At 37.1% G+C, this 15,764-nt stretch overlaps 2 protein-coding genes, 1 non-coding gene and 1 pseudogene across 5 annotated transcripts; 1 reads left to right on the top strand and 3 right to left on the bottom strand.

The window, feature by feature from the left end:
* Window positions 1–557: 557 nt before the first annotated feature.
* On the bottom strand, window positions 558–6,589 carry LOC143577305 (serine/threonine-protein kinase 1-like). 3 transcript variants are annotated; one of them, XM_077061169.1, is made up of 18 exons: window positions 5,834–6,589; window positions 4,786–4,874; window positions 4,586–4,693; window positions 4,380–4,487; window positions 4,198–4,288; window positions 4,054–4,106; window positions 3,797–3,859; window positions 3,667–3,711; window positions 3,542–3,577; window positions 3,406–3,461; window positions 3,239–3,320; window positions 2,994–3,125; window positions 2,773–2,884; window positions 2,547–2,694; window positions 1,675–1,804; window positions 1,407–1,604; window positions 794–879; window positions 558–706 (listed from the first exon to the last, which is right to left on the bottom strand). In XM_077061169.1, exons 1-18 carry the CDS (start codon window positions 6,495–6,497, stop codon window positions 607–609), a joined length of 2,301 nt encoding a protein of 766 aa, XP_076917284.1. In that variant the 5' UTR covers window positions 6,498–6,589; the 3' UTR covers window positions 558–606. The 3 variants fall into 3 exon arrangements, with proteins under 3 accessions (XP_076917284.1, XP_076917285.1, XP_076917286.1); XM_077061170.1 differs by having other exon boundaries at window positions 2,547–2,685; window positions 5,834–6,588; XM_077061171.1 differs by having other exon boundaries at window positions 2,547–2,682; window positions 5,834–6,588.
* A 1,600-nt stretch (window positions 6,590–8,189) lies between these two features.
* On the top strand, window positions 8,190–8,260 carry TRNAT-CGU (transfer RNA threonine (anticodon CGU)). The gene has a single exon. It is a non-coding gene; the product is annotated as a tRNA-Thr (tRNA).
* Window positions 8,261–8,853: 593 nt separating this feature from the next.
* LOC143577318 (ubiquinone biosynthesis protein COQ4 homolog, mitochondrial-like) lies at window positions 8,854–11,872 on the bottom strand. Its single transcript, XM_077061181.1, has 3 exons — window positions 11,796–11,872; window positions 10,315–10,507; window positions 8,854–9,427 (listed from the first exon to the last, which is right to left on the bottom strand). Exons 2-3 carry the CDS (start codon window positions 10,495–10,497, stop codon window positions 8,933–8,935), a joined length of 678 nt encoding a protein of 225 aa, XP_076917296.1. The 5' UTR covers window positions 10,498–10,507; window positions 11,796–11,872; the 3' UTR covers window positions 8,854–8,932.
* A 1,442-nt stretch (window positions 11,873–13,314) lies between these two features.
* LOC143577317 (putative LRR receptor-like serine/threonine-protein kinase RPK1 pseudogene) lies at window positions 13,315–14,646 on the bottom strand (annotated as a pseudogene).
* Window positions 14,647–15,764: the final 1,118 nt, after the last annotated feature.

Genomic DNA, 15,764 nt, shown 5'->3' with positions numbered 1-15,764 from the left:
ATTTAATCGACCAATGGTCAAATCCGATGAAAATCAGGATTAATTGGACTTAATCGACATTTTTTAATGAGGTTTACCCAAAATCGGCGGTTTCCGACGAGATTCCTGCCACAATTAGCGGTTTCCGGCGAGATTCCATCAAAAGTCATCGAGATTCCAGTCAATTTCCAGTCAAAATGTGTTTATGCATGTATAAAACTGAAAATTACATATAAAAATGTATGCATGTATATATAAAACTGAAAATTATACATTTAAGTCCGATCTTAATAATCCCAATTAGTCGCTAGTCCCCACCTCATCGTCCGACTAGCGATTTTTACAACACTACTTACAAGAACTTTTAACATCTGATATAACATCATTCATGGATGAATTGTAAATTCATCTTTTTATACGTCACAGTCACACTTGATAAAGCGCAAAACTACATTTAGACAAGCAGCAGCAATGTTATTGCGCTGCGAAGAACAGAGGCAATCTAACACAACTCTATAGCATAAAGACTAAGTTACATGCAACACAGTTTATAAAATATAAGCAAATAATCATGACAACATTATTGCACATCAACTTCAATCTGGTATCTAAGAACGCTACTATCTATTATAACCGTAAAATGGTTCGAAGAGTATCACAAAGGTTCTGAATCGTTTGTTGTTCCTGAGTCGCCTGTAGTTCCTGCAACGGCATCTCTTCATAGCACCTGCCACGTCAGCGCACAACCAATACATAAAAAGTTTTATTTATATACATAATTCACCATATATTATTTATCGTCGTGAATGCTTACATTTTATGATATGATAAAGCCTGCGCAAGATTCATTAATGTCGGACTTGAAGTCAGTCTTTGATACACACTTGGAGGAAGAGGCAGCTGCAACACATTAATAATCCAATAAGTTGAGTGAACTGCGGTTTTCATCCATGTGGTTTGTCCAAATATGTGGTTTTAGTCCAATAGTTTCAAATTTGCGATTTTCGTCCATGTGGTTTCATTTCACTCCCGAATTCACTAATTCCGTTAAGTCTGGTCGTTAAACCCATCAGCGCGCCCTTCACGTGAGGGACAGTTTTGTCCTTTCTTTTCCCTAAATACAACCCAGCCCTTCACGTGATGGGCCTTGTGAATTAGGACTGGGGTTTATTTGGGGAGAAAAGGGACAAAACTGCCCCTCACATGAGGGGCACGCTGATGGGTTTAACGACAAAACTTAACGGGGTTAGTGAATTCGGGTTTAATTGCAAACGAAATGAAACCACAGGGACGAAAATTGCAAATTTGAAACTATTGGACTAAAACCGCATATTTGGACAAAGTACATGGACGAAAACTGCAGTTTACTCCAATAAGTTAAAACAAAATCAAAACATATAAATCAACCCAAAAAGTCAACACGTTACCTCATTTTGTCTTCGGGCCTTTTTAGACTGACCGTCACTAGTGAAAAGCTCTTGTAATGCTTCAACAGCTACATTTCCAACGTTATCCACGTGTTGACTTCCGAGTACGTTTTCAGATAATAATGCAATAGGAGAAATATCAGTTGCCCTTAAAAATGGAATAGGTACTGTGTTGCCAGCTGCGTATATTGACCATAGCTACAAAACCATAACAAACAAAAAATAAATGTAACAGAATTTGTTAACTGATTTAACAGAAAAAGTTTACCTTGTCTAATGCTTTGCGGTTAACACCTTCATTCTTGGTTGTACCACTAATAGCTTGTGATGTGTGCTCGGTAGTTGGTGAGTCAACTGTACGAAATGTATCTCCAGATGCGTTGACTTTCCTGGTCAACCTGAGAGAAATAATAACCGATTATACGCAAGATTTTATACAAATTATTATGAAAGATTTATTTATATTACTAAATTCAAAAGCATGTGGGGCCGTAAACGAACTGAACGTTCAGTGAACTGTTCGTGAACCGTCTGACGGGAGGTTCGTTTAAGTTGTTCGTTTAATAAACGAATGAACATGAACAAGAAATTCTGTTTGGTTAATTAAATGAACAAACATGAACAAGGGTCATGTTCGTTCAATGGTTTTCGTGAACGTTGGGTAATGTGTTAATTCATTTACTTTCGTTAATGATTGTTCATCTACGTTTGTTTGTTTATATTTTATATTTTTACTAGCTTATTATTACTAGAAACCCAAGTACTTAAATTTATATTTATTTCGAGTGATTATGTCTAATACTTGAAGACTGTTTATTTTTACTTGTTAAAATAATATATGTTGGTTTGTGTTTGTTTGCTCATTACTTCATTTGTGTTTGTTTATGAAATAAACAAACAAACGCAAATGAACACAAAATCATTGCCATAATGAATGAGCACGAACAAGAAATTTTGTTCGGTTTGTGAACCGTTTTTTGTCCAATAAATGCTTACCGAACAAACATGAACAAAATCTCGTTCGATTCGGTTCGATGCATTTACAGCCCTAAAATCATGTATTTTATTACACTCGACATGTTTTTCTACTATTCAAGAACTATATTATGAAATAGAACCTTCAAAGAAAAAACAATGTACCATGGATTAACGGAATCCTCTCTACGGTCAACTGTCGACAAACTTTGACAGTGTGCTGTTGAGGATGAAGCGTCCTTTGTGGCTGCAATCGGAGTTTTAGCAGCTGTCTTATGTATTACAACACTTCCAAAATCACCTGCTAACAAAACTTTCAGATATCAGTTTCCTTTAGTGCATACTAGATTATGAAATTTATATATTTGATATATAATTAAACTATAAATACCTTCTTCACCCTCGTCCGAACCACCAACTTTAACTGTACCTCCATTAGGAACCGGAAGAGGTTTAGATGGAACAGTGTCACCAAACTCGTCATTCATTTTTGCTCCAAGCGTCTACATTATATAACACATAGTACAAGTGAGACACACACGCGTACACGTACACGTACACGCGCGTGCGCACACATAATAATATTATAAAAATATGGTTGTGTTTGCATACTCCGTATCCTGGTATCGTCTCTGAAGGAGCAATTTCTGCTTCTAGTGCCATGGCTGCCCTATTTTGCTTTGCTTTCTCAAGTTTAGGTAACATTGCAGAAGCTCCAATTTTGCATTTTTCTATGAATTTATGCTGTTTCAAACGAAAGAAACATAAACACGTAACAACTAAAATTTGGGTTTAAACAAACCATTGTCACAGACTCACAATGATGAAAAACTTGAAGCTACTTTAACTTAACATACCTTTAGTAGTTCGGCTGCAGTGGGGCGTATACGAGGGTCTTTTGTAAGGCATTTTGCAATGAAATCATGAAACACGAGAGACCTGGAACGTAAGAATTATGTGAGCTAAGAATACAAAGATGAAAAAATAATGAAAGGTGGAAATAATAATATTCATCAAGACAAACCATTTCTCTTTATCTTCAAGCATTGGTGCTGGTTCAATGGAGATCATAAATAGCACCTGTTAAGAGATATTAAGTGTGTTAGTCTTGTGAGTCCGAGTCACCGAGCTAAATGTTTTAACTTAAATCAAACACTTACTCTCATTGGATGCACGTTTGATCTTGGCGGAAGACCCTGAAATAAATAATGTTTGCTTAGAACTATTACTGTTATTATTATTATTATTATTATTATTATTATTTGTACAAGATCAGTGATTATACCTCGGCCATTTCAATTGCAGACACCCCAAGGGCCCACACATCTACCTGCAGAAAGAAAGTACATTATCCACAAGTCCATTTCCATTTTGTAATACCGCGTGCCATGTTAACCATAGAATGTTCATTTTACCTTCCCGTCATATCGGCTCTCCTGAATAACCTCTGGAGCCATCCAGTGGGGAGTGCCAATAAACTGAAAATGGAATATGAACAAAGTAAATACAAACACATAAATACATTCAGTCGATTTAGATGCAATTGATGAGGTTATGGACTGAATAAAATCATCATTTATGTGCAAAATAAATTATGGAACATGATAAATCATCAGAGTGAATAATAATAATAATAATAATAATAATAATAATAATAACTCAAGGACTATACCGTATTACGTTTGGACATCGTTCTTGTCAGTTGTGCAGCAACACCAAAATCACCTGTTTAGTAACCATATGTTAAAATGGTCAAAACAAGACAGCAAAGTTACAGGTCTATAAATATTTTTCACATATTCGAAGTACAACTCACCTAACTTGACCTCCCCTTGTTCAGTTAACAAGACATTACCACCCTTAATATCTCGATGCACTTTAAAAATCGAATGCAAATAGGATAAACCCTACATCAAATGCAACAGAGGGTCAACGGTAAGCATTCCAAATTTACAAACCTAATGGCTGGAATATGTATAAATCTAAATCTAAGTGTACCTTTAATGCTTCTTTACATATATATGCTATTTGAGACTCGTCTAACGGCTCATCCGTAACATTCATCAAATCAGCAACACTTCCTCCACCACAATATTCCATTACAATCTGCCAACAAGTTGAAATAAATTATAAAATAAATACAATGAACAATCATTGTGTAAAAAGTAAAAAAGATAAGTAAAGTTAGGATTTTTATTTCATACCCAAAGGTACTCTTCACCCTGGTAGCTTCCAAGATAACGAACAACATTAGGATGACTACATTGCTGCAACATCTCTATTTCACCACGAATCTCTTCATATCCTTCTTCCTGATATTAATAAAATAGCGAAACAAATTTGAGAAGTTAATCACTAAATCAAACTCAAGATGAATAAAATGCAACTGCAGCATACTGCATACCCCTTCAGATAATGATATCACTTTGACTGCAACCATTTCTGAAGTCTGTAAATCACGAGCTTTATAAACTGATCCATACGAACCTTTACCTGTCAATTTCATAAGTAGCGTACAATAAGAATAGTAATTATATTAATGCTATAGTAGGGGCATAGGGCACAACATGACACAAAACAACACCGAGTTAAACAAATTTGGGTTTGAGCTTAACAGGTTTCGTGTTCTTAAACATGTCAACAAGTTTAAATCACGGTTAACTTCGCGTCCAAAGAGGTTAAACACCTGTTCAAAAACCGGTTTATATTTTTAACTTTTAAAAAAAATAAAACATATGGAAACACGCGTTAGTTACCTTACGCACCGCACTTGGATTTTTTTATTCAAATATGTTAAGAAGTAATTAAGACTTTTATAAACTTGTGGCATCCTTTGTTTCACTACATGTGTGATATATATCGTGTCTCTAAACATGTCATGCCGTGTAACCTGTTTCTAAGGCTATGTGTAGTAGAGGGGCTACAAAATGGGGCAATTTGTGCCATGTGGCGCCCAATCAGCAAATGAGTGGTTTTTGTTTTAGTGGTGTAGTGGTGTGGTATATATATATGTATCACACACACACAAACATATAATAATAATAATAATAAAACAACACCAGGCGACAACTGCACCACCACCCACCACACATTTTGCCCATTTGTAGCCCGGGGGGGGGGGGGGGGGGGGGGTTCCCTCAACTTGTTGCCCCAAAATATCACTTTGTCGCCCCCTTCTCCTTACCACTACACATACCCTAAATAGTTTCGAGTCAGTGTTTGAAAAAGCTGACAAGTATCGTGTCGTGTTCATGTCTTATCCAGTCGTGTCTCACTTGTTATGCCAGCTAAATGATAAATTTTGAACTAGATTAATTATTACTACGCTACTGCATTTCATTGTATCATAATAATAACTACGACTTAATAACATTTACTCTAGTGTTATCATAATCATAATCTCTACCGAACAAAAACTAAAAACCAACTTCACATTAAAAGTATAATGTTACCAAGCTCATGAAGCAATTCATACTTCGTAGACGGATCCTCCCTCGTCACACTCTCCGCAATCGACCCCGACGACATTTTACTCGTCTGCTGCCTCGAATGCCCCAACTCACCCGAACCCGCCTTCTTCCTCCCAAACCCTTCTCCCACCGCCTGCATACTCGCCACCGCCCTACTCATCGTCCCACCCCCACCACCACCACCACTACTCCGCCGTACAAATGTACCGGAAATTGAATCATCATCATCATCAGATCTAACGACAAACGTACCAAACCCACTTCCCATTTCATCTTCCTCATCAGATTCATCCATCCGGTACGACAATTGACCACTCCGGCGGCCGGATTTGACAACCACCGTGCCGGAGATGCTGTCGTCTCCGTCGTCGTCGGAGTCCACGGCGGCGCCGAAATCCTTTGGCAGACGCTTGAGAAGAGGTGGTAATGAATCATCGTCGTTTGGATCTTCGTCTTCGTCGTCATCGCCTTTACATAACATTGTGGCGTATATGTCTCCGGTATTGGAGTCTTTACGGTTTGTTTGTGGTGGGTTATTGTTGGTTTGTGGGTCTTCGTCTTCGTCGCTGTGGACTACGAAGGTGGAATAGATATCGGGTTTTGTTGGGTTTTTGGCCGGCCGGCGAGTGGCCGGAGAGAAAGCCATGTCTCCGGTGAGTGTGTGTGTGTGTGTGTGAATTTAGCCGGTGATGGTCAACTGACAAAATGAAGGAATATTATTATTATTATTATTATTATACTTACATTTATATTATTATAGTTACAGTTATGGTCCTTTAACTTCAAAGCTGGATTCAGAGTTTAGCTTGAACGTTTCCCGGGAAACCGTATCGCTCTTGAACTGAACGTTAGGTGAACTGTTCATGAATCGTTCAGGGAAAGTTCGTTTATTAATATACGAACGTACATGAACACATGTATAGTCTGTTTATTTATGTTCATGAATCGTTCGTTTATGTCTGTTTATTATGTTCGTTTATATATTAATAAAATATAATTAAATATTATATGGATGAGTCATTTACTTAAAGGTTTTATATTTGGTCATCTAAGTGTGTTCGTTATGTTTGTTTGTGTTCATATATGTTCATTTATGTTCGTTTATCTTTGCTCAGTTATGTTCATTTAGATTATAAACAAACGAACACAAGTGTTCATTTTTTTTTAAATAAACGAAAAAAAACATAAACATTTGTTTGATTAATGGTTCGTGTTCGTTTAAATTTAAGTGAACGAACACGAACATGCCATTTCGTTCGATTTATTAACAGGTTTTCATTATTCACATTGATGAATACATCGATCTCAATCTCTAGGCTCTGCCGATTTTATTTGTCTCCGTTTATGTTCGTGAACATATTCATTTTCATAATGAACGAACACGAACATAGAATCTTGTTCGGTAAGTGTTCATGAACATATTATTCCCGTAACAAACGAACATGAATAAAGTCTTTTGTGTTCGTTCGGTTTATTTTATGCCCTAATACCGCCGGTTGCCACTTGGCAATCGTTGTGCCACCACAAGAGTATAATTCTCTAGCACAACATATGGTGGGACGAAAACACGGATTGGCTCGGGATTCGAACTAAAAACCTTACACAATGCATAGTTCAAATCATTTATTGTCATAATCCACTAAAAATAACACACGCGAGGATTGAACTTGAATCTTCACTGAATAAGCCAAAGCTACAAGTGGTGGATAGGTTTAGTTGTTATTCGTTTTATTTAGTATGAACCAAAAATAAATTCACTAGTCTAGATATGTATGTTTGGTTCTTGTACAAATCTAGTTCTCAATCTACTCATGTATATGTTCGGTTCTTTTTAAAACATGATTTCGTTTTATACTATTAAACAATGTGAAGTTGGACATTTTAGGTTTGAATATAACATGTGTTTAGTTAAAAACAAGTATGGTGAATCCAAGATTTTTCGTTAATTAACAATGAAACTTGTTACCATGAATATCGACAATTGGTATCAAACGATCTAATTCTAGTTCTCTATTATGTTACTTTCCGGTATTTTTTGTTCCGCTTAATTTAAGCACTCTATTTTGGAGTACTAAACATTTAAACCCTTGTTCTGTTTTAGTAATTCAAATAATTTGTAATTCTACGTTTTATTAAACTTGTAATTCTAAATTCGACAATAATAAGTTTATAACAAAGTTGAGTTTCTTATTAAAAATGTTTATTTCACTTTCAAAAGATACAATAAATAATAAAAGTATTTTTGTTTATATTACCAAAAAAACACACACACTTGTGTAGATGCTCTGGAACAATTTTATATGTTTCAAAAAATTTCACAAGTTGTAAAATCAGTAATGCCTCCGTAGCATAGTGGTATTGCGTTCGCTTCGTAAGCAAAGGCCGCGAGTTCGATCCTCGCCGGGGGCTATAATTTCATTTTTTATGCGGCACTGTTTTCATTATTATTTTGTTGAATTTTCGTTTTTGGATCAGATAGCATAACTGTTGAGAGCAACGATGGTTCTAATTTCCTTATGCTCTCATCTTTCATATGGATACATTTGTAAGGTTTTGTGGCGGTATATGCAAGTTGAGATTGGGAACTATGATTCGATTTAGGTCCTTTTTCTGAAAGATCAAAAGGGCACATATTTTATTCATCACCAGGTAGATACGAATACTATATGGTTGCGGCAAGAAATTCTTTGGCCATCAGGGTATTCAGGAAGAACAGATTGTTTCAGCTCGATATGGTCAAGAATTCCCGAATGTTGCATGGGAACAGGTTCATCTTTGAAGTATTTTTGCCTTCCAAATGATGCGACTGTGTATTTGATTATTCCCAAGTATATAAAAATTATTTTTCTCACTTCACCCCACTAAATAATTCATGTTCAAACTTCACAAAAATTGTATTGCCATTTATCATGACATACATATGTTTCAGAATACAGCATTCAAATATTAAAGCATATATTATTGTTTGTAACAAACCATATGGTTATTTTATTCAATATATAAAGACATACATCAGTACAAAGTTAGAACACTTTTATTTCAAAATCCTCTTATATTATCGCGATAACTAACTTAACCGAGCTACCGTTGAACAGACGGAGCAGGTATAATGCCCCATCTCCGCCTCACTTCATCCAAATCTTCATGAAAATGTTTCTCATAATAAACACACATCAGGTCAGTTGACTTCATACCTGCCCGAACTGCCCAAGGGAAGTAATGTGTATAGAACAACAATCTTTGTTTGTCGTTAAACCGTGCAGTTCCTCCTATGACAGACAAGAAGCGCATTGGAAGCATCATTTGTTCAAATTCTATGACTTTAAGCGCTGACTCACCGATCAAGTTTGTTGGAAGGCCAAAAAGGGTGTGCCAGAAATCATGCACTTCGTGTGCACGCATCGCCACGTAAGCGAGTTCTTCCGTTTCCATGAATCTTACGAGTGGTCGGTCGTCTGGTGAGAAGTTTCTTGATCCCATGAACTTTGCATATGCGGCACCAAATGTGTTTTCTGGTAGGTCCCACGCGTGGCCCACGTTACTGGAAATGACACGTGGACGGTCCAACAGTATTTCCTGGAATATAGGATGTTATTACTCATGTGTGTAAACGAACCGAACATTCAGTGAATAGTTCGTGAACCGTTTTCCGAGAAGTTCGTTTACGCCCGTTTATTTAATAAATGAACGAACATGAAGTCGCGTTCGTTCATTTATGCTCTTAAACATTCAATTATTCATATCCGTTAATACTCGTTAGTTTACATTTGTTTAGGTTCGTCATTTACGTTCATTAACAATTCATTTAAAATTTTTTTGGCCCATTACAACTTAGTTTAGATTAATAACTTTCAAGCCCAACAAATTGTTTTCCACAATACTTTTAATTGTCTTTCAGTTATGTTCATTCATCTATGTTCGGTTATGTTCGTGAACCGTTCGTTTACACTGTTAATAAACGAACATAAACAAACACGAGAATATTCACTTTCTTACTAGAAATGACATGCGATGGTCCAACAGTATTTCCTAGAATATAAGATGTTATTAGTCATGGGTATGCCTGTCAACGCACGAACGTTCAAAGAACAATTCGTGAACCATACGGGAAGTTCGTTTCTTTAATAAACGAAATAACATGAACAACAAATTTTATTAATTTAGTAAAATGAAAAAACATGAACACATATCTCGATAATTCATTTTCACTGATGTTCGTGAACATTCAGTTATATAAATTCGTTCGTTTACTTTCATTTATGTTTGTTAGTTTACGTTTGTTTTAAGTTCATTCATTTACGCTCGTTAACATATCCATTCAAATATTTCTGCCCTTTCATCTATGTTCAGTTACGTTCGTTTACACCGTTAACAAACGATCATAAACAAACACGAGCATATTCCCTTTCCATTTAACTGTTCATATTCAATAATTTGTTTGGTTAAAGATAAACGAATCATACTCTGCCTTCGGGGCTCCTTTTCATTCTTTCAAGCACTCTTTCAAAAGCCGATTTCCCAGTTGTTTCACCCAAAGCAGCTATCAAATCGGCTCGCCTCGGGTCCACCAACGCACCAACCGCAGACCCGAGAGCCACTGCCGCTTGCTGCCAACCCCTCAGTCGGACCCGGGCACCTACTACCATGGTGATGAATCTGAAAATGTAAAATCTAAGGTTTTAAATTTTGATCTAAACTATTTAGACAATTAGTGACATAATAATAATAATAATAATAATAATAATAATAATAATAATAATAATAATACATTTGATTGAGTTAGGGTTTAAGCTCAAAGGCATAAAGAAATGAAAATCATATAATTATAATTATGAATATGCAAAACTCAAATTGTTACTTGAAGAAACACTAATCGACCCCGGGCAGATTACGGATAATCTGGGGGTTAAATAGATGTTTCCCACGAGGGGTTAGGTCCGGCAAAGATGGTTCTTCTGATAACCTGCAAAACAGACACCGTGAGCTCGTCACTGAGAAGGGGGGGGGTACCTCCTTGTGACCACCCTCCGGCGTGAGAATCAGACTAGATTGCTCTTGAATATAAGTGTATATTAAGAGAAATAGCTAGAGCAGATATCAGATACTATATGAAGATATAAGATGTGATAAGATAATGAGATCCTCATACCATTCCAAGGTGTTGGAGTATTTATAGCCGAATGTAGGTTTCCAAGAAGGTACAGCCGGCTGAATAGTATTCCTGTTCTGCCAACTGTGGGCTACGCACATGCCATGCTGGTGGTTGGTGGGTAGGCAGCGGCTGATAGTGACCAGGCCGGCTGTGTACTATTCCTTTTCCACCAACTGCAGGCTATGCACGTGCTACGACAGGTTGGTGAGTAGGCAGCGGCTGATAGTGACATTAAGTAATAGAGCATGCTGCTCGTTGTACTGTTGTCAGTGAGCTGTCGCAGCTTTGGTCAGATCTTTTGTCCATACCTCGTCAGGTACAGTACAAAAGATCCTCCAGTATCGTACGGACTGGCTCATTTGGGCGGGAGTTTTCCCGTCTTTGGGCGGGAGTATTCCCGGCTTGCTCACTCCTTCTTCAGGTGACATTACTGAATTATTTAAGAGTTAAGTGCCTTGTGCGTGTAGCCTTGCTGCGCGGGTAGCCTTCCCTGATGGCTAGTATCCGTTGCTGCGGGAACAGGCGGAGTACGTCGACCATTGGGAGGCTTTTCCTGCGGGAACAGCTTGCGTACTGCGCGTAAGGACGTCACGTCTCTGAGCATGGTGGGTCCTGCAGATCCAGTTGGTTTCTGCGCAGACGTCTCTCTTCAAGGTGAGTCTTGCGAGTTTAGCCTTTGCGCAGACGTCCCTGTTGAAGGTGAGTCTTGCGGGTTCAACTGCGCAGACGTCCCTCTTTGAGGTGAGTCTTGCGGGTCCAATTGGGCTCTGCTGGGACCTACCTCTTCATTACCTTTTTAGAGTTGAGAGAATTAGGGCTCCGATTTGGGATCCTGTTGGCGTTAAGGAAGAGGGAAGTGCGGTTCTTCTTTTATTTAATTTAGAACATGTCGGTATCGGTTTCTATCGGTATTTAGTTAATGGTAATAATTTATTTTTAACTTTTTTACAGAACGGTGGCTCTTTGTGTGTTAAGTCACTGCACTTCTTAATTTTGAAGAGTCTTGTTGCTTTACTCTGGCCTAGGGCTGTTCACGAGTCGAGTCAGGGTGGTTTCGAGCTCGGGCTCAAAATTAAACGGGGCAACTCAACTAAGGTTCTAGCTCAATTTTGAAGTTAAACGAGATAAAGATCAAGCCGAGCCTAGGTCGTATTTGGCTCGGTTACAAAAATGAGCCAACTCAGCTCGGGATCTTTCAAATCAAGTTTTTTTAGCTAGTTTTATTCAAGTTTTTATCGAACGATCCACGAGCCCGAAAACCAGAGTCTGGCCAGATTATGTTGACTTAACTGGACCCACGTTGACTTGGACGTTCCCCCGAGAAACCATACCGCCGGCTGCCATTTAACAGTCATTGTGCTACTACAAGAGCGAAACTTTCTGACGTATCACAAAGTGGGACGAAAACTCATGTGGGCTCAGGGTTTGAACTAATAACCTTAAACAAAGCCTAGCTCAAATCGTTTATTGTCATAATCCGTCAAAAGTGTCACAAATGAAATCGAATTTGAGTCTTCACTAAATAACCCAACCCTCTTACCACTAGATCACAATTATCCACAATTAATGGATTTGGTAATCATTTATTTAAGGATCATAATTATTTGTTATTTTATTAGATACTTAATTTAAGTTTATAAAGAATTTAACCAAATTGTTAAACTTAGAAGTTAGAAGGATTAAATTTGTTCATTAACTAGGAGACTAAAGTTGCCAAGTACGTAAAGTTTTATGTTTTAATCGGCCCAATTGATGATAAATACGTCTTTTATTTGCATTTGCAGAGAATCGAGTTAGTTGTAAAATCATGATAGTAACAAAAAGCATAGAATAATATGTTATACAACATTTACTTTTCAATTTTTATTTTATAGAACGACTCATAATGTACTCTTAATTCACTCATATTAACCACACAATATCTTCAACTTAAGTTATGTATAGATGAAAGACAAATTATATTACAATGGTTTTCATGAGATGATAATATAGTATATGCTAATATGCATACAACATTTGAATAACTCTTAACATTTAGAACATGTGTGTTGCAGTGTTGAGATAACGCGAATTTGGTCGGTTTTAATTACATTCATTACGATACCGCAACTAAAACAAAAAGGTCAATAAAACCCGAGCGTTGTGGCGGTGAGTCAACTCGAATTTGGTCGGTCTTAGTTACGTTTGTTACGGTACATAAACTAAACAAAAAAGTCGGTAAACCCCGGGTGTTGCAAATCCGGTATGTTCACTTCTATTACCCAACATTGATTTTGGTAACATTAATTTACACTTGAATTATTAAATGATAAAAGTTTTTTGAATTTGTTTCAACTTCCTTACAACATGCCTCATGTTCGGTCTTCCTGAGGCTACTTCCACCGTGCAATTCAATCCCAACTCCAACAAATCCAGTAACACCTTTTGCGGCCCCGATTCTCACATCGCGGCCACAAAAGCCTCCTCCATCCGCCCCTCTCGGCGAAGCATCGTCGCCCACGTAACAATAGTGTAACCATTTTGTTCCCTAGAAAACGACGGGTCCAATGCCCGTTTATTCGTTATTAATTCAAGCAACATAACTCCATAGCTATAAACATCCGCTCTGTCTGATACTTGACACGCCAAAGCATATTCAGGTGCCACGTATCCAAATGTCCCCACCACCCCGGTTGTGACATGTGTCCTAAACCCCTCTAAAAGACGTGACAACCCAAAATCTGATAAGTAAGCGTTGAGATCGTCGTCTAGTAAGATATTGCCTGGCTTCACGTCTCGGTGAAGGACACATGGATTACACTCATTGTGTAAAAATGCCAGTGCGACAGCTATGTCGACTGCTATTTTAGTAACTGTTTGCACAGACGTGACATTATTCTTTTTCAAACGGATAAAGTCTTCCAGGTTTCCGCCTGGAAGATAATTATAAACTAAAAACCTTTCTGACGGGCTAGCGTAGTACCCGATTAACGTTATTAAATTCGGGTGTTCGATTTGTTGTAGACTACGGATTTCCGCGTTAAACTGCGGGACCCCTTGACACATTTCCACCGTGAGCCGCTTCACCGCTACGGTGGTCCCCAGGGATATCTCCGCCCGGTACGTCGACCCAAAACCACCGCTCCCAATGCAATTTTTCAAAGTGAAATTTTCGGTTGCTTGAAAAAGGACGTCGAAAGTCAACGGTGTGTTGACCGGTTTGAAAATAACGAGGTGCTCGGTTCCCGTGCGCGGTGGGGACTGGATAGTCTCCACACGCGAACTCCTTTTAAACCTCTTTCTATAAATGTAAAGAATGATTAGAGCTTTAAGAATTAGAAAAATTAGTAATGCTACTATAATCATCACTAATTCGGATGGCCGCAACCCGTTTTTCATCTCAGCGAGCAACCGCCGGTGGCGCGGCCGCAATCCACTGTCACCGGAAACAAAAGAAATGAATAATGATAGATGAAACATAACATTAACATTTAAGAGGTTCATTGTTTTAAAGTGTTGTTGTGTTTGATTTTGCATGTACTTAAAACTATTGTGTTAAGACAGATTTGTTTACATGTTGGTGGGGTCCACGGAAAGTCAAAGTCAAGACTATGAGGGTCGTTGCATAGTCAACATTGGGCAGCCATTGTGGATAATTTCATAATTAGACAAAAGATGAGTTGTAACGTGTTTGGAACGGTAAAAATAGTTTGGTAAGTGGGACCATGTTAACTTGCTTTGAGGATTGGAGACAAATTATTGTTTGAAAAGTTGTAATCATAAATTCATAATGTTCTCAACTTTGTAACATATATAGTGTAAATTTATTGAAAATGTATTAGCGTATATTTATTCGTATATGTAAACGTAAGTGACATGATAGTGAAAATGTTGTGATATAGAGATGCTGAGATTTATCATGTGCGCTATGGTAACTGGTAAGTGATAGTAGTGATACTAAAAGATGAGTGATCATTTTTTGGTTTATATTAATTAGGGGAAAGTTAACGTAGAAACTAAAAAAACACGCTAACTGTGTGAATCAAGTACTGTAATTAAATATACAAGTAGTATAATTATGTAATGACATTGTAGTTTAATTACGTTATGATGTTATACACTATACTATATATATAATTGCACAACTTGATTTGACAGTTAGCATGCTAATTTAATTTGTATTTAATCTAAACTCATATTAAATATATGTAAGATTTTATCATAAGTATGTATATAATATAAGACACAAAATTATTATACTTATAGAAATAATAGGCTTACCGAGTCTAGTCGAGTTTGATATATGAAGCTTGAGATACGGCTCGTTTATTAAACCAACTTCAGTTTATACCATGTTTGATTCAAGCTTTTAACATCCCGATCTCAAACAACTTACAAATGGTTTGACTCATTCAATTATTTTATTTGTATAATTATTTCAACAAAATATATAAGTTTCATACTTTCATACAAGGTTTTATAAGAAAACCAAATTACTATAACAATCAAACTCTAAAATTAATCAACATAAAAGTCAACTTTCGTGTCATATCAGTTTAACTAAACTTAGGCACCCTAACATGGTCAAATTCTATTTGTACTCAAAAGTCATGAACTTTGAAGATGTTCTCATTGAGCCAAACAGATTCATTTGGGTTTGTTTCTATCTTGGTTTTAAAAAGCGCGAGGCTAACAAACGCGATCAGGTCCCCATAACCAAGGCACAAGGTGCACTTCACGTCCGTGAGGCGCAAGGTATTTATATAATTAATTTTTTTAAAA

Source organism: Bidens hawaiensis, unplaced genomic scaffold, assembly GCF_021521415.1.
Source record: "Bidens hawaiensis isolate Kalapana, Puna unplaced genomic scaffold, B.hawaiensis_p1.1 tig00028508_1, whole genome shotgun sequence".
Taxonomy (NCBI): Eukaryota; Viridiplantae; Streptophyta; class Magnoliopsida; order Asterales; family Asteraceae; genus Bidens; species Bidens hawaiensis.
Note: the sequence above shows the minus strand (reverse complement) of the source record. Positions and strands in the feature narration are given on the sequence as shown.

What these genes read in the sequence shown, in the direction of transcription:
- LOC143577318 (XM_077061181.1), bottom strand. Translation starts at nt 10,497, where the DNA reads ATGGTAGTAGGTGCCCGGGTCCGACTGAGGGGTTGGCAGCAAGCGGCA. An exon ending in AAAGGAGCCCCGAAGGCAGA is followed by an intron (nt 9,428 to 10,314) that starts GTATGATTCGTT and finishes CCTATATTCCAG; the next exon opens with GAAATACTGTTGGACCGTCC.
- LOC143577305 (XM_077061169.1), bottom strand. Translation starts at nt 6,497, where the DNA reads ATGGCTTTCTCTCCGGCCACTCGCCGGCCGGCCAAAAACCCAACAAAA. An exon ending in TGAATTGCTTCATGAGCTTG is followed by an intron (nt 4,875 to 5,833) that starts GTAACATTATAC and finishes TGAAATTGACAG; the next exon opens with GTAAAGGTTCGTATGGATCA. An exon ending in CAAACGTGCATCCAATGAGA is followed by an intron (nt 3,462 to 3,541) that starts GTAAGTGTTTGA and finishes ATCTCTTAACAG; the next exon opens with GTGCTATTTATGATCTCCAT.